Source organism: Pleurodeles waltl, chromosome 7 (genome assembly GCF_031143425.1).
Source record: "Pleurodeles waltl isolate 20211129_DDA chromosome 7, aPleWal1.hap1.20221129, whole genome shotgun sequence".
NCBI lineage: Eukaryota > Metazoa > Chordata > Amphibia > Caudata > Salamandridae > Pleurodeles > Pleurodeles waltl.
This window is the reverse complement of record NC_090446.1, coordinates 1,057,496,865-1,057,523,605: the sequence shown is the minus strand read 5'-3', so window position 1 is coordinate 1,057,523,605 and position 26,741 is coordinate 1,057,496,865. Positions and strand designations below refer to the sequence as shown.

Below are 26,741 nucleotides of genomic sequence, written 5' to 3'. Positions count from 1 at the left end.
CATGAGGCTTTTTCTGTAGAATCAGCAACAGCATGTTCTGATTAAATTAATGTTTTTTTTTTCTTCAGGGGGAGCCATTGATGATATCGGTGAGCAATCGACAGATTTTGATTCCCTTGATGAGATATGGCAGTAAGCAACACGTGAAAACTTGGCACGAACTCAGCTGGCTGTTGGATTAGTATTTTAAAGTTATATTCTGCTTCCTGTCGGGTTACTCAGGGCTGTGTGTTGAACCAGGTCAATATTGTGGTTCTGGAGGGAATGGAACACATATTATGTCAGCTGGTGGGCGCACGAGGCCAGGACTGCCTGAACAGACATATTACCTTTATGTCTCGATATTCTTGCCTATATTTGTTACAGAATCTGACGTGGAACGGTATTGTCCATATCAGTAGATATCACTATCACCAGACTGTGGAACCAAGGGCCATATGTACGAACACATTTTCCCATAGACACAGAATGGGCAAAACTGCTTGCTACATCTGGCCCCAAAAGCAACCCTGGAAAAATGCTCAAACCTGCCCTGCTCCCTTCATCTTCTCGCGCTATTGCGCTCTTTCCATCTGCCCATGCTTTCCTTCCCCGCTCTCTCTTCTCCCTCTCTGATCGTCTCATCTCAATCTCCCTCTCTTTCTGCCTCTCCTCAAGTCTCCTGCCTACTGCAATTACCTTTCCGAGCTGGGGAAAGTGGCGGTGCACTAGCCCCGGGCTTCCGAACCTGGCCTCCAGGGGCTCCAGCCCACTGGGGAAATGCCCTGCAGAAAAAACAGGCCTGTCCGACCCTGGACATCACACTGTACAGTGGTGCAGATGTCTGAAGGCTTACAGTCTAGAAGTACTTGTGAGTGACGCACTTAACCTCACAAGGCATCCCAAGGTAATATGTGATTACTAAATTTGATCATAATTTGATTTGATTATAATTGATGATTTCTGTGATTTTTTTCGACTGCCAACAAACGTCATCAAATATAGTACCACTCCTCTGCTTGGAAAAAGAAAGCAAGCTGAATAAAACAATGTCCCTCGGTCTCCCATGTAGTGTTCGGGTACCTCGTTTTTTCTACTCCTAAAAGAGAAAACGCACAAAGTGAATCCATCTTTATCCTGATGATGCCTTCACATCAGATAAAAGGGATGAAAAGAAGCAATAAAATGGAACTTGCCCATCTCAATTATACATCAGAAAAGTGCAGCAGGTTCGACGGCACTGAAACCCTAGCAAGGCATGACATGTCCACTGCACCAAGTATTGCTCTCTTTTACTGCCCAACCAGGAGCAGAGGGGCCCACTTTCCTTGCTTGCATTACAGCCCGGGCCACCCTTGCTACGCTAGTGCAACCATTGTTTACCCAAGGTAAAAGGATTGAGTTAGTTCTTTTCTTCCAGTGGCTCATCTTGAAACTCCTAGATTGTGCTGGTCACAATAGAGGAGGCGCTCCAGATTCTCGGTCTTAAAGACAACATTAACCTTTTCTTTATAATGTACATCAACTCCAAAAACAATTGTGTGTTGAAACAAATTAAGTACTAAATCGCAAACGGGTACGGTAGCTCCAATCGCAAAAAGGCTGAGAGATTCTCTATTTAGGAGTACAAGTCAGTGTCCAACTAGGGACAGCACCGAACTGCTGTCAGGATATGTCGGAAGACCATTCTCATGGAAGAGCAAGCCTCACCCACAGTTTGTGTCATGCTTTATCATCGGCCGCCGCTCCCTACCCTGGTAGGACACTGCCACCAAGGCGGACTCAACCTCCTGATGGTCTCGACATAGGAGGGAGTTCTTAGATAAAAGTATCTACTGGACAATGGCAGGATCCAGATAAACTAAAAGTACCTTGTGGTTCCCGGATATTTCACCTTTATTAATGGGGACCTCAGATACCCGTTTATGATTTAGTGTTTGGCTAGGAAGGAGGTACGGTGGTCTGACCTCCCCCTCTCCACCCTTGTGTTAAAAGAAGCAATTTAAGTAGACAGGGGTAGTGGTGGTCATAGCACATACCTTTTGTAAATTGTAATGACATATGTTAAAATTGCTACTATGTTTCAATATGATGTGTACTTCTATTAAAAATAGGGTGTTTATGTTGCATTAAACTGTTTTTTATTTCTTTGCTATGTGGGTCAGCTTATTTTTTGGTGTTTCTAAAACGTGGCATTTAGAAATGGAATTACGTTTTTAACCAGCTGTATAAGAATTGCCTTTTTTTTATTTTTGTTTCACGCATTATGTTAACAATATATTGCTTCCTGGTCTGTTTAAATTGAAGTGTCACTATACCTGGACAAGTATCTAGTCACATGGAATCACCATAAGTGTATATGTCAATTATTGAAATGCTGATCGAATAGGGTATTGGCTTGCTTCACAGTAGACTCGCTTATATATTAAACGACGTATTCAAGTGCCCCTTAATTGTTGCGTAGGCCATTAAGCAGAAAACTAATTACATGATGTGGATAAGTCTGTGAAAACAATTTGGCATTCATTCTTTATTGGCAGCTAGCAATAAACACCCTGAAGGTGTGCACAGTGGGTTGTGCTCACTGCAGAGGTCACAATGGCACGTGGAGGTGAAAACAGGGACTCTGTCAAATTAATTTGCTCTTGGCGAGCCATACTGAGGGAACCCGGCTTGTGTTATACAGCAACAAGATTTGTTAAGGTGAGGGTATGACTACAATCCAGGTTTCCGTGAAATGTAACAGTCATCCCACCCAGGCATCCGCACACTGAACTAGTCTAAAATGCCAGAGTTAAAAAAGAAGGGTAGCTTCTCTGTCATAGGCCAGTGCTTGTAAGAACTATTTCAGTGATGGATTTGATGTTGGATATCTCAGCCACCAAAGGTTGATTTATCTATGTGTAGCTCTGGTTTCAGAGGCCTGAACCTGTAAGGGATGTGTAACAAGTCGGGCAGACTTGCTGACAAATGCCCGAGTCTGTGTCATCTCTCTCTGCAACTTGGATGATAGCTCTGGTGTCATTGGCATGAACCTGAAAATTAGTTCAACTTGAATGGTATCTGTTGTGTCATCTTTAGACTTCCGTGGGATCTCTAACCTGAAAGTTAGCTCTGCTATCAAACGTCAGAGCCTTTAATATTTATATAACTTGGGGGATGGCTATGTTGTCAGATATCTGAGTATGTATGATATCTATTACCTGAGGGAAAGCTCTGCTGTCATGGGTGCAAACCTCTATGACCTGTGTAACACCAGGAGTAGCTTCACTGGCATCTTCCGAAGCCTGTCACACTGCTCCATGTAACTATGCATGTATGTATGTATGTATGTATGTGTCTGCATGATATTAGGTAATAGTGTATTTTAATGACTGACCTTTCCTTTACGAGCAATATTTTAAATGTTCCCCCCGTTTTCTTCATTACAGAGTACCTTTTTTTTTTAAATGAAAGCAGGAACTGGATTTTCTCTTAATGAGTTGAATTGAATTGTGGTCCATATGATAGATGTTCACCTTTGTTTCTCAGGCACTGTATGTACCCATTCTGAATTAGATCCATGATTGAAGTAAGGGTACTTTTGTTCTGCAGAACAGTATATCAAATGATTTCTACAAATAAGATGAATATAGAAAATCAGCGATACACTGTTCCAAAGAAAACAAAAAAAGAGACAAAAAAATATATATATAGTGACCAGGGTCCTAAATTCTAGGAGCAAGAGGCCTCACACACCCATAGGGTGTCATGCTTCATCATAGGCGCTGCTCCTCGTCAGACTGGCGCTGCAATGTCTGACGGGCACCACCCCTGATGGGGGGGCTCTTTGCCGGAGATCTTAATATATGGTGGTGCCGTGACCCCAAAGGTGACTAAAGAATCAACGGAGATCAGAAAAAATTGTGTGGTTAAAATTGACTCTCAAAAACGCCACTGGGACTGTAGATTTTATTGGACCCAATGAGCGGTCAGGGCCAAGATTAAAAATTAGAAACAGAAGAGTGAATCAAGAAGTTAAGATCAATCACTCTTGTAAATTAGAACATATCAAGGAGAGGAGTCTGGGAATTCTCCAAAAACTACCCCCTCATGGGTCAACATGTTTCGCATCCTGGTGGTCCAAACAGATCCAGTGATGCTTCATCAGGACCTTATGTGACTATATGTATCTCCTGAGTAATGAGGGTCACATATATTTGCAAGGAAGTAAATACAGATACCTCTCAACCAACAGTTAGTGGGGAGGCGTAATAATCACTTACATGAATATGGAATAAATAATTCCTTACTCGTGCCCTGCAAAAAAGAAGTACAAAGGTTATACCACAATAGGGGCGAGTCATAGCATTGTACATATCATGGGAAAACACGGCGGCCGTGATGTGCAGTGCAAGTATTACCACGTGAGCAGCACACATGCAAGTGCTTGTGGGTACAAGCTTACCGTCCTAAAATTGAAGGCGAGCATCTTAGGAATACACGGACCAATAGTCCAGCGCTAAACAACGTCTAAACAAGGGGGAATATGAAACAACAGAATCAATTAACAGATAGGTCAAGTATCCAATCAAGTAACGTACATGTGTGTTGTCATGGGGGTCTCAAATGTAGTAATCATAATTTCATAGTTGGTATGATCACACGGAGCATGGAAAACCAAAAATAATGAATAAGGCAGTGAATGTCAGTAAAATAGCTGTGGGACAGAAAGGTCCATAGGAGTAAATACAGGTAGTAGACTACATAGTGTGGTTAGACATAAAGTGCTGTCTAACAGAGAACACTAGACGGTACAAGGAGTGGTAAATATCAACAACTATCTAAGTTTAAATTTAAATTTATAAGTTTTTTAAAATGTAGAGTCCATCCTCACGGAAACCGAGGCACAGGAAGAAGTCAGAGTAAAGGAGTAACTCTGGTCTCCTCGATAAATGTACTGTATTTACAGCAATACGGTCAACGGTCGCCGATATAACAGAGTAAGGAGACGTAGGTTTTAAGGCTCCATGTTGACTGTCAAATGGCAGAACAACGTAGGAGGAGGAGTCCGCAGATATCACGGGTCCCGAAAACGGGAACGGGACCTGTATAGAATCACCCGAGGGGGGGGGGGGGAAAGCAGGGCACTTACTTGTTGCAGCAATGCTGGCCAGGCAGAGACCTACCCCGGTCCGTGGTTCCCGAAGAATAGTGGAACCCGGGCCGTTGCGCTTGATGTACATAGCGTGCCGGAAATTGGGGATTAAGAGTTTCCGGTCAGGCAGTCAGGCAACGCGGAACGCGTTGGTCTAGGAATTATAGAAAGAGAAAAAAGACTCGGAGGAGGTACCGGAGTCAACATAAAAAGATCTAAAAATAGAAAGCAGCAATATGCGTTAATCTGACAGTTTCAGACAACGAAATAGGACTGCAAATCAATGAAAAATAATAAGAGGATAATAATCGTCTGCACATGGCCTAGTGGGGTAAGGGATGGTATCTTAAAGAGATACAGGCTGTCCCAAAATCAAAATTATTGATCATAAGAGAAAAATCACAGAATCAAGCTCGTAAGTTAATCACTGAAAAGACTGCACAAGAAAGGGAAAAAGAGTATCACAAGAAATAAACTCTAGGGAATTAGCAGTGGTAACTGCAACAATCTAAAAATACAGTGAACAATCATTTTGAAAGACAATTCCAAGGAATCTCATCATTCAAACCATTTAAGTAGGTGCGTAATTTAAACACCCATTGTTGTTCTAACTCAAAAAGTGAGTTCGGTGTGTTGCGTGAGTCAATTTGTAGCACGACCCACCACATGTCGTTAGGGCTATGTCTTTTGTCAAGGAAGTGTAAAGCCAGTTTGGTCGTGGCACGGCCACATCTGATGTTGCTGCGATGTTCGTTAATCCTAAGTTTCACTGCTCGTGTGGTCATACCTATATATTGTAAATTGCAGGGACAAGTGATCATGTAAACACAATTTTTAGTGTTGCAATTCGTGTGTCTGAGTAGGTCTAGTGTGGACAAGGAAAATGACCAGTTACTGATGGTAAACCCCATAGTGTTTGTAAATGGGGGGGTGATGAAGTGGGGCGGGGTCTAGTGTGGACGAGTAAATCCTTTACATTAGTGGTGCGTTTAAAGGCAAATAGAGGTTTTGGAATCTGCGACCCACCACTACAGAGAATACGCATGCGTGTCAACCTTTACTCCTCTTTCCAACACTATCAAAAAAGTTGTGAATAAAAGATGGTCTATTCTCTGTAGTGGTGGGTCGCAGATTCCAAAACCTCTATTTGCCTTTAAACGCACCACTAATGTAAAGGATTTACTCGTCCACACTAGACCCCGCCCCACTTCATCACCCCCCCATTTACAAACACTATGGGGTTTACCATCAGTAACTGGTCATTTTCCTTGTGGCACGTGCAATGTTTGCACCCTGACTAAACGATTGAAATCCATCGAATTTGACTCCATAGGCCCATGGCATCTACTCAGACACACGAATTGCAACACTAAAAATTGTGTTTACATGATCACTTGTCCCTGCAATTTACAATATATAGGTATGACCACACGAGCAGTGAAACTTAGGATTAACGAACATCGCAGCAACATCAGATGTGGCCGTGCCACGACCAAACTGGCTTTACACTTCCTTGACAAAAGACATAGCCCTAACGACATGTGGTGGGTCGTGCTACAAATTGACTCACGCAACACACCGAACTCACTTTTTGAGTTAGAACAACGATGGGTGTTTAAATTACGCACCTACTTAAATGGTTTGAATGATGAGATTCCTTGAAATTGTCTTTCAAAATGATTGTTCACTGTATTTTTAGATTGTTGCAGTTACCACTGCTAATTCCCTAGAGTTTATTTCTTGTGATACTCTTTTTCCCTTTCTTGTGCAGTCTTTTCAGTGATTAACTTACGAGCTTGATTCTGTGATTTTTCTCTTATGATCAATAATTTTGATTTTGGGACAGCCTGTATCTCTTTAAGATACCATCCCTTACCCCACTAGGCCATGTGCAGACGATTATTATCCTCTTATTATTTTTCATTGATTTGCAGTCCTATTTCGTTGTCTGAAACTGTCAGATTAACGCATATTGCTGCTTTCTATTTTTAGATCTTTTTATGTTGACTCCGGTACCTCCTCCGAGTCTTTTTTCTCTTTCTATAATTCCTAGACCAACGCGTTCCGCGTTGCCTGACTGCCTGACCGGAAACTCTTAATCCCCAATTTCCGGCACGCTATGTACATCAAGCGCAACGGCCGGGGTTCCACTATTCTTCGGGAACCACGGACCGGGGTAGGTCTCTGCCTGGCCAGCATTGCTGCAACAAGTAAGTGCCCTGCTTTCCCCCCCCCCTCGGGTGATTCTATACAGGTCCCGTTCCCGTTTTCGGGACCCGTGATATCTGCGGACTCCTCCTCCTACGTTGTTCTGCCATTTGACAGTCAACATGGAGCCTTAAAACCTACGTCTCCTTACTCTGTTATATCGGCGACCGTTGACCGTATTGCTGTAAATACAGTACATTTATCGAGGAGACCAGAGTTACTCCTTTACTCTGACTTCTTCCTGTGCCTCGGTTTCCGTGAGGATGGACTCTACATTTTTTTAAAAACTTATAAATTTAAAATTTAAACTTAGATAGTTGTTGATATTTACCACTCCTTGTACCGTCTAGTGTTCTCTGTTAGACAGCACTTTATGTCTAACCACACTATGTAGTCTACTACCTGTATTTACTCCTATGGACCTTTCTGTCCCACAGCTATTTTACTGACATTCACTGCCTTATTCATTATTTTTGGTTTTCCATGCTCCGTGTGATCATACCAACTATGAAATTATGATTACTACATTTGAGACCCCCATGACAACACACATATACGTTACTTGATTGGATACTTGACCTATCTGTTAATTGATTCTGTTGTTTCATATTCCCCCTTGTTTAGACGTTGTTTAGCGCTGGACTATTGGTCCGTGTATTCCTAAGATGCTCGCCTTCAATTTTAGGACGGTAAGCTTGTACCCACAAGCACTTGCATGTGTGTTGCTCACGAAGTAATACTTGCACTGCACATCACGGCCGCCGTGTTTTCCCATGATATGTACAATGCTATGACTCGCCCCTATTGTGGTATAACCTTTGTACTTCTTTTTTGCAGGGCACGAGTTAGGAATTATTTATTCCATATTCATGTAAGTGATTATTACGCCTCCCCACTAACTGTTGGTTGAGAGGTATCTGTATTTACTTCCTTGCAAATATATGTGACCCTCATTACTCAGGAGATACATATAGTCACATAAGGTCCTGATGAAGCATCACTGGATCCGTTTGGACCACCAGGATGCGAAACATGTTGACCCATGAGGGGGTAGTTTTTGGAGAATTCCCAGACTCCTCTCCTTGATATGTTCTAATTTACAAGAGTGATTGATCTTAACTTCTTGATTCACTCTTCTGTTTCTAATTTTTAATCTTGGCCCTGACCGCTCATTGGGTCCAATAAAATCTACAGTCCCAGTGGCGTTTTTGAGAGTCAATTTTAACCACACAATTTTTTCTGATCTCCGTTGATTCTTTAGTCACCTTTGGGGTCACGGCACCACCATATATTAAGATCTCCGGCAAAGAGCCCCCCCATCAGGGGTGGTGCCCGTCAGACATTGCAGCGCCAGTCTGACGAGGAGCAGCGCCTATGATGAAGCATGACACCCTATGGGTGTGTGAGGCCTCTTGCTCCTAGAATTTAGGACCCTGGTCACTATATATATATTTTTTTGTCTCTTTTTTTGTTTTCTTTGGAACAGTGTATCGCTGATTTTCTATATTCACTTAAGGAGGATATACACTGGACCATAATTCCTCCTGATCCCTCCCTTATTCTCAATACAAATAAGATGAGACAAGTGATTAAATGAAACACAATTTGCCAATGCTGCATTGATAATTTTATTTGAGCATCTCCCTTTAAAGTTTAAAGTCAGATTAGGAATGCATTTTGCAAGATAGCAATATCTCTCATCTTCGCTGGTTGAAAGAAGCCTTGGCAGTTCCACTCAATCCCCTTGGTGAGAACAATATCCTTTTTAGCTATGGTAAGAACATGAGAAAAATTGAATATTTAATGCCAGCATGCATGGGCTGTTGCATGTTTCACATCACCATCTCAGTGTGCAGAGACTGCTCAAACTGGTACAAGAGTCAAGCCACGTATTAAATATTAAGTATGACTTATCACACAGCAAGTGAAGCCAATTGACAGAAGCTGCACAGAGAGGGGGTTTTGGTCCTTAAGAAAGCCCCTTGATTTTTCTGTAGGACACTTTTATGTGGGTGGAAACATGTCGACCTCTTAACATAGTCGAAGTATTTCCTCGTATTTGTTTTTTAATCCTACATACTGTTTGCATGACCGGTATGAGAAGGGGCCCTAAAAGGAAGCTATGATGTAAGGGTCCTTATAGGAAAGCTATGATGTAAGGGCGGATGCCTTTCGTTTTCAGTATTAGGGTTTCTGAACTTGACAGTATTGAGAAATCTCCATGAACACCAGAGATATGACATCAGCATTCTCACACCACATCAAGGTGCCCATACGCACTCTGGAGTACCTTTGTTTGTATGCTTAATTGTATAGGGAGAGTTTTCTCCCGGACTTGTTCACCTTCCATCTCCCTCTTGGTATTGCTAATATTTGTGATAGTCTTCAGTTTTGTTATTTCCTTATCAATAAGGACTTGGGTCGTGGCTCAGTTTAAAAGTTACCCATGGTCTAGAACTCTCTGCTTGCTTGCCAGCCTTTCTCCGGCTCCAGCTCTAGGATGTGACTATTTATAAAAGCCATACTAGGTCTGGATCTCTCTGCTTGCCTTTGAGACATCTGAACGGGTGGAAGAAGCATTTCTTGAGCTTCGGCTAGTCAGACTTCGGAGCAGCTGGTCCTTGTGCCTCACCGTCGTTCCTGCAGTGCTCTCCAGTGTTGAGGCGCTAGGAGCCACCAGCTCATGAGCTCCAGTTTTAACACCAGCCTCACAGTTCTTTCCTCAGTACCAACTAGAAGATCAAGATCTCAGTAAGATTAGTTAGTCAGTTAGGAATTCAGTTTGCATGCATCATGATTGTGTCCCAGTTTTACTCCTGAAGTCTGTGATTCGGTCTAATGCACTAAGTGCAGATTTACATCTGGATGGACAACGGTAGGAACTTGGCTTTGTGGCACAACAACCTCACCTGGTCCCATGCAGGTTGCCAGTTAACTAGCCACTAGAGGTGCTTTTTTAAGAGCAGCACTTGCAGGGCACTACTGTATCCTCTGTTATGTACTATTCAAGTTCATGACTGTATGTTGGCCTTATAACCGGTGTATAAATTGCAATGCGTTGCCTCCATAAACATTTATGTAAGATGTGTTAAACTACAGGGCAGGTTACCGTAAGTGTATGCATCCTCAATGCATGCCTACTGTTTTAGCACCAAGGACCAATTAAATACGGCAATGCACACTTTATCAATAAATAAAGGTAGCCAGTTCTATCTGAAAAAGGTTTAGAGTATTCTGTATCTTTATTCAAAGTATGGTGAACAGGAGAGTCTAACAACCCACATTTCGTGAAATAAATAAAGCACAGCTCCTAAATGTTTGTCTTTTTAGCGTTTCTTATATGTAGATGGGCTGACATTTCAGTCTGTCGTCTATGTCTTTGTGCTTCCTAACACTTTGTAAGTCTGCATCTTCTGAATATGGGAACCCATAATGTCCGCACTGCCAGCTCCATCCATTATTAAGATTGCAATGGAGACATCAACAAGTGAACAATGTAGTAATAGCTCGTGCACACTTTGTCCAGAATTCTTTATTTACTTTTAAGAAGCAAATCAGAATTACATTATTTTACCTTTGAACATTTACCATGCCAACCTCTGACTGTGGTTACTCTTGAATGAGAAAAATAGATATATTTTGAAAAGCACTGTTAAAACCAGGATTAGACATAGATAGGAATATTGCTGAAAATAGACCATATGGCAGCCTAAAACATCCATGCTTTGACGACAGCATTAATCTTAGCCTAAACCAACAATGTTGAAAAAGTGGGTTGTATCTGTAGTGAGTGAAACGATTATTGCCCAGGAGCAGAAAAGCTTTGTTTAAGTTTCCCATGAAACAAACAAGTGCCAAGGTTACATGAACCGGATCTACTAACACTAAATGGGTAACACTGAATTCACCAAATGCTCAATACCAACCCATCAGTGGGTTACTGGCGTCAATAGGTGCTCCCTGAAGTAGGGCATTTGGGTGGTACCTCACCAGTCCACTAGTATAACTACCGCTATTGCTTAGCTTGCCAACAAATGTGTATCAGAACTGTGCACAGACACATATTATGCATTCAAGGGAGGCCGCCTTCAATTTCACCCCGATCTTGCATGCCCAGTGTGTTCCATAGGAAGTGGCGAGGACATGCTGGCACTGCCAACAGCAGCAGCTTTCCCGTGCTCAGGGTGTGCAGTCAGTAATAAGCTCCAGGTCCCTGTCACCTCCTCTAATTGTCTGACCCTTCAGAGCATCAGTTAGTAGAAAGGACTGAGTGCTGCCCTTCCTACTTCCAAACCTCTGCTGCCTTGTGTCTCCAGCTGCCACCGCCTGCCCCCGTGCCTGCATACTGCCCGGACAGCCCCCGGCCTCTTCCCTGAAGCCCCCAGCCCGCTTCCTGTTAAGGCTTCAAGGGGGAGGGAGTTGCAGTGAGCAGCTCTCTGTTTCCCGACCCCTTGGGAGACCACGCACCACACAGGTGTGCACCTGGCCCAAAGCTCCCTTCTGTCACCAGCTGCCACTTGCAAGGGTGACGAGAGCCGGGAAGAAGGGTTCCTTGTACCACTGAGCCACAGCCGCCTGAGAGGTTAATACTGAGGGGGGGATTCAGCGTTCCAAAAGTCGAACATATTCACGTGTGTGATGAGTGTGCGTGTTTGTGCATGTGAAAGGGTGTGCCGTGTGCCATGTGCCGTGTACTTGTGTCCTGTTCCGCGGTGTTTCCTACCAGTTCACCTAGTGCATTATGTCTGTACATCAGGCCTCAAAATAAAAAAATAAGCTTTCTTGCTTTATTTTCTGTAAGCTGACAGAATGTATCGTGCGTGTATGCTGCTGCAGAGATAATCTTTACAAGCTGTCCTTTTAATGGGTTTCAGTTCAAAGCAAACAGGGTGCAAAGGTTGGAGGGTCTCTTCTCATACATGTGTGCTTCCAAAATGCTTCAAGTGAAAGCACTGCTTTCAGTTTGTCACTACAAACTTGGTGCTCTGAGCAAGTAGGCCTCTCCCCTACTCCAGGGACATGATAAGTAGAGAAAGGTATACACACCCGCCTTCATTAGGGGGGCAAAGAAAAACAGATGACTGGGAGATGTGCTGCCTGCAAGGGACAGTCCTAAGAAAGACTTCCAGGCTACACATGTGCGTGGGTACTACATGGTTCAGCAATAAACTATATAATAATATGATGCCGTAAGGCAACGAGGGAGTTCTAGGATAGATGATAATGCGTATTGTTATTATAGAACCCAATGTCTGTGTCTAAACTGACTCTGGTTAGTCAGTGCACGAGTTCCTTATCTAAGTATGTAAAACATATTAACACTGTATGTATGCCCCTGATCAAGGGACAGTGAAGTCAAGGGGCACTCACCTAAACCTAATCAGGCATTTTGGGCATTTTAACAACAAGATGGCTATTAGTGACAGATAGTGGCCATTAGTGACAACTTTGTGGTCACCCCTGGCTTATCCATGCACATAGTGGCCTATCAGTGACATTTTTGTGGGTTTTCTTCGGGATATGGTGGCTAACCCTGTATACTAGTAATCTATCATTGACATACCAGTGTGCGTCCTATGCAGCTTGGTGCCCATCCCTCACATATTGGTGGCCTGTGACTGAAATATCATGGGCATTCTTAGCAGAAAGCCGCCAATCCCTGCACAGCAGTAGCCAATCCGTAAGTTATTTGAGCGTTCTTGGAGACATGCTGGCTATCCTGGCATATCTTCATTGCCATATTTGAGGGCATTCTTAGTGACATGCTGATTATTCCGGATATAAAAATGCCCCTCAGTAACATTTAATGCACATTTGTGGTCACGGTGCATGTTCCCCCCACACAAACATACAGACCATGGGCATCTTTGGCAGCAGCAGATTTATTTTATCTAGCACACACAGAGTTGTGCACGAAGATCTGTACATGTGCTGTCTATCTGCAGGGGCGTCTCTCTGATGATCTATTTGGGCATGAAAAAGCCTGTAACTGTCTTAACAATATCTGAAAATACACGTGGTTTCATGCATGTGTCCCACTCCCTGCATGCACTATACAAGTGTGGGACCTACTGCCTGGTTCAGTGCTCGTTAAGATATGCCCGCTAAAAAGGAGATGGTCTTGTGTAAATCTGGAGATTTCATGACTGTCCTACAGGCATTTCAGTGGTATACAGCAGGCACCAACCAGAGGTGCACCTTTCAGCTCCTTGACTCTGCCCCGGCCCTAGTGATCATTCGGAGATGTGCCTGACCTGTGACTGATTCTACAGTAGCTTAACAAGCCTTTTAAAGATACATATGACATGTGCCTGACCATTCCAGCACCATGCCCTGTCATGAAATTGAGTAATTGACTCTTCCCCTCGCTCAACGACATTTGAGGGCTGTCTTACATGAGACTGATTACTACCAACTTTTCAGAAGCATGTGATCGAATCTCCCCCAGCCCAGCCACCCTTGCAGAGGTGTGCCTGGAATTGTGATGTTGGGACCCTAGGCACGCATACTGGCACAGGAACAACACAGGCACATATATCTGGCCACAAGCATGTGCACTCAGGCTCTTTTATAGGCAGGTTCACCTGACTGGTGACACCTGTGATGGATGAGTGTGGGGTGAGTGTGAAGGCCAGCCTCTAAGGGAGTGGCTGGTAACACATTACTTTGCAAACACTAGCATGAATCTAGCAGGATTCTACAGGTATGTTACTAACATAACCCTAGCACCAGCGGCGGTTACTCCATGAGGGCAGGTGAGCGTCGCCCCCCCCACCCACTGCGCGCCATGGGTGACAAACATAAAAAGGCAATTAAATAATTTCATTGTCATTTTATCTTTTCCCCGGATGTGTATGTGCAGGCTGCAGTACCCTGGGTCCCGAGGCAAAGGACATGGAGGCATGTCATCTGCTCCCGACTGGCAGCAGAAGACTGGAGCATCCAGCCGGCCACTGCTCTAAAGTGTGCATATCACTTTGGCCAGCTGTTTTTCTCCAGCCAAAGTGACATGCGCACTTTGAAGCTCTCCACTCAGCTGTCTTAAGACAGCTGGGTGGAGATCAAGCACAGGCCTCCAGGGCCTGAAGGAGCGTCCAGCCAGCCCGCTCCATTCAGTCCAAACACTGCTCTCATGCAGGTTAAGATCATGAGAGAAGTGTCTGGATTGGTCAGGGGACCTCCACAGCAGACTGCAATTTGCAGAACACCAAGGAGGACGTGCTGCAGTTAGTAGTGCTGGCTTTGGTGCTGGTGGTGCCCTGTGCGACAGTCTTTTTGGCACCCCCCCATTCCATGACCACCTCCTTGGATTCCCTCACTACCACCCGGCAAATGTGCCCCTCATCTCCCCGTAGTCCCCTTCCACATGTATTCATTTGTGTTAGATCACTTGTTAAAGCTGGCTTTACTAATCCACTCAGCTATCCACAGAAAATATAGTTCTGTCCTTTACAGCAGGCATATTAACCCTCTATGCTACTTTATGGCGAGTCAAAGCTGCCGCTAGACAAAACTCCCATCTCTCTCCCTAGCAGGAACATTAATCACAAGGGGTATCTTGACATTTTAATTGTTTCCTGAAGGCTGGACGCACAAGGAACTTTTCAGTAGGTGCTTTTAAATCGCACGTTTCGTAAGTTATTGCTAAACACAGCGCCCCCCTGAGGTCAGTGCCCCCCAATCCACGTCAGCACCTGGCCCGGACGCACCGCCCTAAAGCCAGCCCTGGCAGTTAGTAAGGACCTTTTATTTTAATTTAACATGGGGTTTTGGAGGGAGGGGTTCTTTTAATATGGGCTTTTGGCGGGAGGGGTTATTTTATCTTGGGCTTTTGAGGGAAGGGGTGTTTTATTAACCCCTTTAGTGCGCCCGCACTACCTCCCTGGTGCGGATCACAACCAGTGGCCGACACCGGGGAGTTTTTTTTTGGGGGGTTTTTTTTAGCCCTGGGAGATACGGAAGAGCTTCCGTGTCTCCCCCACCCGCCCCTTTGTGACGTCAGCATGCTGCGAGGCGCACTGACGTCACAGTGTTGTTTTCCCAATCGGAGCAGGAGCCCCAAACGGCCTTCCCCACATTCGGGAAGGCCTTGTATGAAAGGGGAGACTCTGCAATCGAGGGCCAGGAAACGCCACTAGACGCCAGGGATTTCACTTGGGCGGGTCGGCCCCCCTAGGAAAACGGGCCACCCCCCCACATTTTGAGGTTTGCAAAGTATTCTGGGTAACAGAACCTGATCAGAGCCCCACAAGTCACCCCATCTTGGATTCCCCTAGGTGTCTAGTTTTCAAAACTGCGCAGGTTTGCTAGGTTTCCCTAGGTGCCTGCTGAGCTAGAGGCCAAAATCCACAGTTAGGCACTTTGCAAAAAACAGCTCAGTTTTCTTTGTCAAAATGTAATGTGTCCATGTTGTGTTTTGGGGCATTTCCTGTCGCGGGCACTAGGCCTAACCCAACAAGTGAAGTGTCATTTTTATCGGGAGACTTGGGGGAATGCTGGGTGGAAGGAAATTTGTGGCTCCTCTCTGATTCCAGAACTTTCTGTCACCGAAATGTGAGGAAAAGGTGTTTTTTTGGCCACATTTTGAGGTTTGAAAAGAATTCTGGGTAACAGAACCTGGTCAGACCCCCATAAGTCACCTCATCTTGGATTCCACTAGGTGTGTCGTTTTCAAAACTGCGCAGGTTTGCTAGGTTTTGCTAGGTGCCTGCTGAGCTAGAGGCCAAAATCCACAGCTAGGCACTTTGCAAAAAACAGCTCTGTTTTCTTTGTCAAAATGTGATGTGTCCATGTTGTGTTTTGGGGCATTTCCTGTAGCGGGCACTAGGCCTACCCCCACAAGTGAAGTGTCATTTTTATCGGGAGACTTGGGGGAATGCTGGGTGGAAGGCAATTTGTGGCTCCTCTCAGATTCCAGAACTTTCTGTCACCAAAATGTGAGGAAAAAGTGTTTTTTTGGCCACATTTTGAGGTTTGCAAAGGATTCTGGGTAACAGAACCTGATCAGGGCCCCACAAGTCACCCCATCTTGGATTCCCCTAGGTGTCTAGTTTTCAAAACTGTGCAGGTTTGCTAGGTTTCCTTAGGTGCCTGCTGAGCTAGAGGCCAAAATCCACAGCTAGGCACTTTGCAAAAAACTGCTTTGTTTTCTTTGTCAAAATGTGATGTGTCCATGTTGTGTTTTGGGGCATTTCCTGTCGCGGGCACTAGGCCTAACCCCACAAGTGAGGTGTCATTTGTATCTGGAGACTTGGGGGAATGCTGGGTGGAAGGAAATTTGTGGCTCCTCTCAGATTCCAGAACTTTCTGTCACCGAAATGTAAGGAAAAAGTGTTTTTTTGGCCACATTTTGAGGTTTGCATTGGATTCTGGGTAACAGAACCTGATCAGAGCCCCACAAGTCAGCCCATCCTGGATTCCCCTAGGTGTCTAGTTTTAAAAAATGTGCAGGTTTTGTAGGTTTCCCTAGGTGCCGGCTGAGCTAGAGGCCAAAATCTACAGCTAGGCACTTTGCAAAAAACACGTCAGATTTCAATGTAAAAATGTGATGTGTCCATGTTGCCTTTCCTGTTGCGTGCATTAGGCCTACCCACACAAGTGAGGTACCATTTTTATTGGGAGACTTGGGGGATCACAGAATAGCACAACAAGTGTTATTGCCCCTTGTCTTTCTCTAAATTTCTTCCTTCCAAATGTAAGACAGTGTGTAAAAAAGACATCTATTTGAGAAATGGCCTGTAATTCACATGCTAGTATGGGCACCCCGGAATTCAGAGATGGGCAAATAACCACTGCTGCTCAATACCTTATCTTATGCCCATTTTGGAAATACAAAGGTTTTCTTGATACCTATTTTTCACTCTTTATATTTCAGCAAATGAATTGCTGTACACCCGGTATAGACTGAAAACCCATTGCAAGGTGCAGCTCATTTATTGGCTCTGGGTACCTAGGGATCTTGATGAACCTACAAGCCATATATATCCCTGCAACCAGAAGAGTCCAGCACACGTAACGGTATATTGCTTTAAAAAATCTGACATTGCAGGAAAAAGTTACAGAGTAAAACGCTGAGAAAAATGGCTGTGTTTTTCAGCTCAATTTCAATATTTATTTTTTCAGCTGTTATTTTCTGTAGAAAAACCTTGTAGGATCTACACAAATGATCCCTTGCTGAATTCAGAATTGTGCCTACTTTTCAGAAATGCCTAGCTTTCCGCGATCCAGTATTGGTTTCACACCCATTCCTGTCACTAACTGGAAGGAGGCTGAAAGCACCAAAAATAGTAAAAATGGAGTATGTCCCAGTAAAATGCCAAAATTGTGTTGAAAAATGTGGTTTTCTGATTCAAGTCTGCCTGTTCCTGAAAGCTGGGAAGATGGTGATTTTAGCACCACAAACCTCTTGTTGATGCCATTTTTAGGGAAAAAACCACAAGCCTTCTTTGGCAGCCCTTTTTTCCCATTTGTTTGAAAAACAAAACAAAAATGGAGGTGTATTTTGGATAATTTCTTGGTCTCCTCCAGGGGAACCCAGAAACTCTGGGTACCTTTGGAATCCCTAGGATGTTGGGAAAAAAGGACGTAAATTTGGCGTGGATAGCTTAGGTGGACAAAAAGTTATGAAGGCCTAAGCGCGAACTACCCCAAATAGCCAAAAAAGGGCTCACCACTAGGGGGGGAAAGGCCCAGCAGCTAAGAGGTTAAGAACGTTTGGAGGAAGGGGTGTTTCATTTTCTTTTTTGAAAGTGGTGGGGCACTTCGCCCACCCCACTACTTTTTAAGATTACCAGCCGCCCCTGCCTAGCACAACCACTTGTCATTTGTGCCTGCAAGTTTTGAACTCTGCCGCAGCTTATTAAGTATTCTTGAGAATAAAGTATTAAACACATAAAGGTTCATTGATAGTGAAAACCAAGACGAGTACCTTTCCCAGTTCTGAAAGGAGCTGAACGATTTCTGCATTCGTCTTAAATAGTATCAAATAACACATTTTTTAACATCTCATTTTGTCCGGGTGCATAACTGGGGGTTTCTAATTGATTGGCTGCAACCGAATGTAACTGGGCTCTCAGCAGGAGGCTTGTCTTGGCTGGGTAGAAATTATAAGTATTTAGCTTGGTCGCCATCGAGCTCTGTAGTATCAGGAAGCACTGTTTCAAGTTCTAGGATTTCTGTTCCAAATCATTGCTTGGTGGTGTCTCAATCCAACGATATCAATGGAAGTAACTCAAAACTGCACCTCCCAGAACTCGTTGTAAAATGAAATCCCAGAACCGGAAATGTTGTGTCCTTACGACATGAAGAAAAGTGGCAAACCGACTATCAAGTATGACGTTCGGGACTGTAATCGACATTCTTAAAATGCTGTAGAACATCATGGAAGTGAGGCTCTGATTGACATACTGAAGAAAAAACTTATTTTGTTAGGAGAACACGAAGGATCTGATTGACAAACTGAGGGGATAACATTTTTAATGGTAGAACACGATTGGGTAAGATCTCCACTGGCCCCTTATAGTCTATCTTTCTCTCAGTTATCCTTAAGGATTTGAGTTTAACAGGTCAAGTGTTTCCCCTTGAATATGGGAGGAAGAGCACAAGTTGGCACAGATGTGAGTGTGCAGGGACTCCCCCTATCTTTGGAGGGAGGCTCAAGGCTGTTTGCGTGCACAAAAATTACATTCCAGGACGCACACGTGCAAAGAGGTCCACCTTCACCTGGCAGCAAACTCTGTCCTCGTGAACAAGAGGTCCACCTTCACCTGGCAGCAAACTCTGTCCTCGTGAACAAGAGGTCCACCTTCACCTGGCAGCAAACTCTGTCCTCGTGAACAGCCAAACAAGTGGTTCCTTTGGAGTCTTTAGTCGCCAACCACTGACTTTCATTGCTGGGGAAGAGAGAATGTGAGGCACATTTGGGCTTCGACACTGATTTAAAAACACAAAAGGGAAACAAATACATTAATACCAAATTATTAACTCTTAAAAAATACACCCATAAACTCCTATTTGCTCACTTAAAACAGCAGTTTTCAAAGGTAACAATCCATTCTTTTTTGGATCTCGCTTAACAGCACGTTTGTGCTGTTGTTGCGAGGGGTATTCTAAACAGTAAGGCCCATATTTATACCTTTTTGCGCCGCATTTGCGTCATTTTTTTACACGAAAGCTGCACAAACTTACAAAATACAATTATATTTTGTAAGTTTGTGCCGCTTTTGCATCAAAAAATGACACAAATGAGACACAAAAAAAGTATAAATACGGGCCTAAGTGCTTGGAGCCCACCCATTACTCATCATTTTCTGGCTTAATTGTCATTCTTTTTAGCTGCCTCCTAATTGGTCACCATATGCCTCATGCCACTTCCTTCTATTTCCCTGGAGCATGGATCAAGTACTAACTAATTTTGTTTATTTGTGGCGTCCAGCTGTTTATCTGTTTATCCGCTGCTCTACCTGTTTATCCGCTGCTCGAGTTGTGATTCGGGGAACTTTATTCAATTTTTTCTGACATTTCTTTTTTGCACAGCTTGTTTCCGTTGGAATTCATCTACACTTCAATCCAATCTTTCCCACTCCACTCCTATCTACCCCACTCCATTCCACTCCACTCCAATCCACCACAATCTACTCCGCCCCACTTCCCTTCACTGAATTCTACCCCACTCCAATCTACCCCACTCAACTCCACCCAATCTACCTCACTCCACTCTACCCCACTCCAATTAAATCCATCTGCTCCACTCCACTCTATCCTATCCTAGTCTATCCCACCCCAGTCTACCCCAATCCACTGCCCTCCAATCTATCCCACTCTACTTTAATCTACCTCAATCCACTTCACCCCAGTCTACCCCACTTTACTCCAATCTACCAAAGTTCACGCCACTTCAATCGACCCTAATCTACCCAACCCCAATCTACCACAATCTACCCCACTCCACCCCAATCTATCCCACTCCAATCTACTCCATCTACCCCACTCCACCCTACCCCAATCTTCCCCACTCCTCTTGAATGCAATCTATTCCACTCCAAACTACCCAACTCCACTCCATCTCAATCTACCCCAGTCTACCCCACTCTACTCCCATCTACCCCACATCTACCTCAGTCCATCGCAAAGCACCCCAATCCACCCATACAACCCTGCCCCAATCTACCAAATCCCACCCTCCCTTATTCTGCCCCATTCCTATCTACCCCACACACTCTACCCTACTCCAATCTACTCCAGTTTACCCCAGTCCACTCTACCCATTGTAGCCCACTCCACTCCACCCCAATCTACCCAACTTCATTCCACTCCAGTCTACCCCCTTCATGCCACTATAATGCACTCCAGACTACTCCACTCCAATCTACCCCACTACATCGCATTCTACCCCAATCCACCGCACTCTGACCCAATTCACCCCACTGCAATCTACCCCACCCCTCTACCTCACTCCAATTTATCCCACTCCACCCCATTGAACCCCACACCACCCCAATCTACCCCAATCCATCACACTCCACCCAATCACAATCTACCACACTCAAATCTATCCCACTCCATTCTTTCAAATCTAATCCTACCGCTCCAATCTACCCCAATCTACCTCGATCCAATCTACCACATTGCGTTCAACCCCAATCTACCACACCACCCGCACCAATTTACCCCACCCCATTGCAATTTACCCCATTCCAATCTACACCACTCCAATCTACCCCGCTTCACTCCAATTTGCCCAACCTACCCCACTCCACTCTATCCCAATCTACCACACTCCATTTCACCCCAATCTACCCCACTTCACTCTATTCCAATATATCCATGCCACTCCAGACCACTCCATACCACTTCAATGTACGCCAATCTAGTCCACTCCAAACTACCCTACTCCACCCCATTCTACCCCACTTCACCCCATTCTACCCCAATCCACTGCACTCCGACCCAATATACCCCACTCCAATCTATTTCCACACCACTCTACACCACTCCAATCTACCTCATCCCTTTCTGCTCTACTCAAAACTACTTCCCACCACCCACTTCTACCACACTGCACCCCAATCTATCACACTCCACCTTAATCCTCTGCATTCCACTCTACTACCCAACTCAAATCAATCCAAATCCAATCCACCTCATTCCACTTTACTCCAATATACTCACATTTAACTCCACTCCAATCACAACCAGTCAACCCATGTCCACGCAAATCTGCCACACTCCATGTTAATCTACCCCACTCCATTCCACCCCAGTCTACCCCACTCCACTCCAATCTTCCCCAATCTACCTCTCCTGACTCCAGCCTACCTCAATCTACCCCATTTCACTCCAGCTCCACCCCAAATTACCCCATTCCACTCCACCCCAATCTATCCCCCCACTCCAATCGGCTCCATCTACTCCACTCCACTCAACCCCAGTCTTCCCCACTCACTCTACTCCAATCTACTCCACCCCAAACTACCCCACTGTACTCCCATCTATCCCACATCTACCCCAATCCACTCAAACCACCCCGCTCCAATCTACCACACTTCACCCCACCTCAATCTACTCCATTCCAACCTACCCCACCCACTCTACCCTACTCCAGTATACCCCACTCCAATTTATCCCAATCTGCCCCAATCCACTCCACCCCAATATACCCCACTCTACTCCACCCCAATCTACCTAACTCCTCTCCAGTCTACCCCCTCCATGCCACTCCAATGTACCCCAATCTACTCGACTCCAATCTACCTCACTCTGCCCCATTCTATCCCAATCCACTGCACTCTGCCCCAATCCACCCGACTCTAATCTACCTCCACACCCACTGTACCCCACTCAAATCTACCCCACTCCTCTCTACCCTACTCCAGTCTACCTCACTCCACCCCATTCTACCCCACTCCACCCCAATCTACTGCACTCTGCCCCAATCCACCAGACTCTAATCTACCTCCACACCCACTGTACCCCACTCAAATCTACCCCACTCCTCTCTACCCTACTCCAGTCTACCTCACTCCACTCACCCCAAACTACCCCTTTCCAATCTATCCCACTCCAGTCTAACCCACTCCAATCTACTCCGCTTCACTCCAATTTACCCAAACCTACCCCACTTCTCTCTACCCCAATCTACCCCATTACACTCCACCCCAGTCTACCCTGCTTCACTCTGCTCCAGTCTACCACCTCTATGCAACTCCAGTGTACCCCAGTCTAGTCCACTGCAATCTACCCTAACCCACCCCCATTCTACCCCACTCTACCCAAGTCTACCCCAATACACTGCACTCCACCCCAATCCACTCCATTCCACCCACTCCAATCTACCCCCACACCACTCTACCCCACTCCAATCTACCTCACACCACCTCGTTCTACCACACTCCACCCCAATCTACCCAATCCATTACACTCTACATTAATCCACTCCATTTCACCCTACAACAGTGAACCCCACTCAAATCTATCCAAACCCAATCTACCGCACTCCACTTCACTCCAATCTACCCACATCTAACCCACTCCTTTCCAATCTACACCAGTCAACCCATTTCCACTCCAATCTGCTACACTCCAATCTACCCCACTGCTATCTACCGCAATCTACCCCACTTCATTCCACCCCAATTTACCCCACTCCACTTCAATCTATCCCAATCTACCTCTCCTGACTCCAGTCTACCTCAATCTACCCCATTCCACTCCAATCTACCCCACTCAACTTGACTCTACCCACAAAATTCTAATCTTCCCCACTCCACTACAATCTACACCGATCTACCCCACTTCATTGCAATCTACACCAATCTACCCAACTCCAATCTACTCCATTCCAATCTACACTACTCCACTCCACCTCATTCCAACCCTCCACGCTCCTCTCCAATCTACCCCCACTGTACCCCAGTCTACTCCAATTTAAATCACTCAACTCAAATCTGCCCCATTCCAGTCCATAAACCTCACTCTAACCCACTCCAAATCTACCCCACTGCACTGCAATCCACCCCAGTCTACCCCACTCAAATCTACCCTACTCTACTCCAAGCTACTCCACTCCAATCTGCCTCACTCTACCCCAAACTACACCACTCCAGTCTACCCCAATTTACCCCACTCTACCCGAGTACTCTCTACTCCAATTTACCCACTTCAATCTTCCCCAATTTACCTCACTCCCATCTACCCCTCTCCAGTCTACCCCAATCTACCCACCCCAATCTACCCCACCCAATCCCACCTCTCTCATCAAATCCCACCCTACCCAGCCCCTCCGCACCCCATAACTTTTAGCCATGCCGAACACCAGCCACAGCGGTGTACAGCATGGCTAAACACTTATAAAGTTATCAAAGCCAATATAGCTCTGGCGTAGGCGGAAACTATTGGCTTTGTCAATGCTTGTTCAGTTAACAATTTCAACATTTTCTCAGCTTAATTCCGCTGTGGAATATATAAAACATACATGACGTTTACAAATATTAAAAAGGTTAAATCAGTTGTTTTACATGTAATGTGTGCCTACATGTATTGGTTTTGTAAACCAACAACGCAAGCTGAAAGCCTCTTCCGGGCGGTGATAAAACATATACGCAATACTCAATCTACGTAAGTATATCTGCTCGTTATTTCATGCTAAGGAATTGGTTAAATGCTTGTGACTGCATGTATTATGGTTTGAATGTAGACTTAAAAGTGCCTAAACATTCACTGTTTAACAGTCAAAGACAACAAGAACCATTTGTTTGCGTGGTTTAAATATGAATACATTCAATGTAGCCATGTGTTTATATTCAAATATGATACACAGTAAATATTGTAGCTTGGCTCTGCCTGTTAAGTTGGCTCATTTCTTTTGAAGGAAGAGTATGTGGGAGATGATATGGTTGCACCACCATTTCCTGTGACTTCATTGTGAATTGCCTATATCTGTATTCCCTGATTTTAAGAAAATAGCTATGACGTTTGAAATCAGAAAGCAGAGAAGCTGTCGTCCAATACACCTGGCTCTGAATAGCCTGATTACCAGAAAGGAGCCTTTTGGCCTTGCAAATTCTGTACTGTGCTAAGTGGCAGGCTTTGAAGGGCTAAAAATAAAAAAATCAGATTTACTTAGTTGTTAGCGTGACAATTTGCGTTTTGCAAAAAGTTGCAAAGTCACGCATGAATTTACAATAATGTACAAAAACAGATTAGCAAAATATTTACATGCTTGTGTGGTGCTGAACAAGTTTGGTGTTTTGCGTGAAATTCATGCAAGGAGGGCCTTTCCCACCCAAAATGAAGATGAAACCAGCGCTGTTTACAAAAGTCATGCAAATCCCAGTGAAGTAGCATGTGCGCCAATTGCGGCAGAAAAATATCTCACACACAAAACAGGGGCAAAAGTAGTCTTAACAAAGCAAGGAGAGACTTCACAAGGAACATCATAGAAAGATTTGTCATAAGGGAGCCCAAATGGAGATAACTGCAAGACAGAGGCATTGTCTAAGTGCGCAAGGAGGAAGAAGACAACGCAAGGAGAACATTTTGAAACAGAGGGTTTCATTGTTTGACCGGTGTGAGGAAGCAATAATAAAGACATACAGACTAAGCCCGGACAAGATTGTATGTCTCCTTCACAACATTTTACACCAGCACTTGAACCAGCAACTACAAAATCACATACCATGCCAACATATATGAAACCTAAGTCAGTGCTACATCTATTAGCCTCTGTATCATTCCAGAATACAATAGCTGAGTGGCTGGTGTGCCACAGAGTGCCTTGTCTGCCTTCCTGCCAACAGATCTGGAAGCCATATTGAGACTAACACCGCAGCACATCAGCACAAAGTAAAGGAAGGTTTTTATCAAGCTGCAAATTTCCCACATGTTATTAGTGCAATCGTTTGCACCCATGTCAGCCTGCTACCACCATCTGGTACAGCACATATGTACAGAAATCGTAAACAGGCTTACTCAGTCAATGTACAAGCCAGTTGTGATGACAAATATTATTTCACTAATGTTGTAGCCAACTATCCTGACTCTGCCCATGACTCCTTCATATTTCAGCATTCAAGAATCAATTAGCAGTTTGAAAGTGTAACATATGGTCACGCTGTACTGGTGGATATGGATGTATATCTGAATTTAGAGAAGAAATAGTAGACATTTAAAAAAGACTGTATTTCCTCCATGTGGATTGTATCATTGATTAGTATGACACAAATACATTGGGAAATCACGTACACATAAAGTGGAGTGAATGTCTCATTTCATAAAAAATGTATTTGTCAGTGCATGTGTGTATTCAATCTTAGTCATGAGACACAGATGTCATAAAATAGAAATTAAGAACCAGATCTGTCATCATTGCTTTGTTGTATGAGTAGTCACCATTATCTCTTCATGTATTAGCCATGCTAAATATAACACATTGATTTGTATGAAGTGTCCAAGTTAAGAATTCCTAACAGTCCACCTGTGTCATTTTAATACTATACTCCAAGTTGATCAGGGAAATGCTCTTAAACCATGGCCAATGACTCCCTTTGGGAAGCCAAACAATCATGCAGAATAAGCTTATAAGACGGCCCGCAGGAGGACAAGAGGAATAATTGAGCGTTGCTTTGACTTATTAATGACAAGATTTCGATGTCTTGATCGATTCTGTGGATGTTTATTGTACAGGCCAACAACAGAATGTAATATGATTGTTGTTAGTTGCATCCTACAAAACATAGCGATTGTAGGGGAATGGACCTATTTGAAGAAACAGATACTGTAAACAATAATTTCACCTTGCAAAATATGGATGTTATACCAAATGTCGAAGTAAATTCACAAGGACATAATAGAAGGAATGCAATTGTAGCTAATTTATTTCTCATGATAATCAAAAATCAATGATTTTGTTTGACCCAATGAAAACATACACACACAACGTACATATCATTTTTTTTTTTAAGTAGTACGTACATCATGTCACAGGCAATACCAGAAATATCAAAGGTAAAATCCTGTAGTGGTGGTGTGTAACATGTAAGATGAAGATCTGTCAGCATATCAAATTAACAAACAAGTGTCTTAGATACATGTGTCTAAAATCATTAAAGCAATAAGAAATTTGTCATGTTTTAACAGCCAAGAAAGTAAAGTAATCTGATGTCCTCCAAAAGTTCATCTTGACTACGATGAAACAATAAGTGTGTTTTCAAAATCAAAAAAGGTGTATAGTGTATGGACATATGGAACACAAATTCCATCTGTCAAAATAACTTACTGAAAGTTGAAAATATTGTTATATATGTCAATGTTATGACCATGTCTAGTGTAACCATTAAACACAAAATCACAAGGGAAACTATCACAATCTACTCATTGGTAAATGCACTGTTGTACATCATAAGGCATCTATTAATTGTTG

At 44.0% G+C, this 26,741-nt stretch overlaps 1 protein-coding gene and 1 long non-coding RNA gene across 10 annotated transcripts in view; one reads left to right on the top strand and one right to left on the bottom strand.

Moving 5' to 3' along the window:
• LOC138245916 (uncharacterized) overlaps positions 1-2,367 on the top strand; it is a 191,189-nt gene extending 188,822 nt beyond the window's left edge. For 3 of the 8 annotated variants that reach the window (XM_069199965.1, XM_069199964.1, XM_069199960.1), the window contains one exon: positions 69-2,364. In XM_069199965.1, the coding sequence (XP_069056066.1) occupies positions 69-136 (68 nt within the window). In that variant the 3' untranslated portion in view covers positions 137-2,364. Of the gene's footprint in view, positions 1-68 lie in introns of all 8 variants that reach the window. The other 5 variants (XM_069199968.1, XM_069199967.1, XM_069199961.1 and 2 more) reach the window with 3 other exon arrangements.
• Positions 1-26,741, bottom strand: part of LOC138245917 (uncharacterized) — a 153,286-nt gene that overhangs the window by 35,836 nt on the left and 90,709 nt on the right. The window lies entirely within an intron of this gene.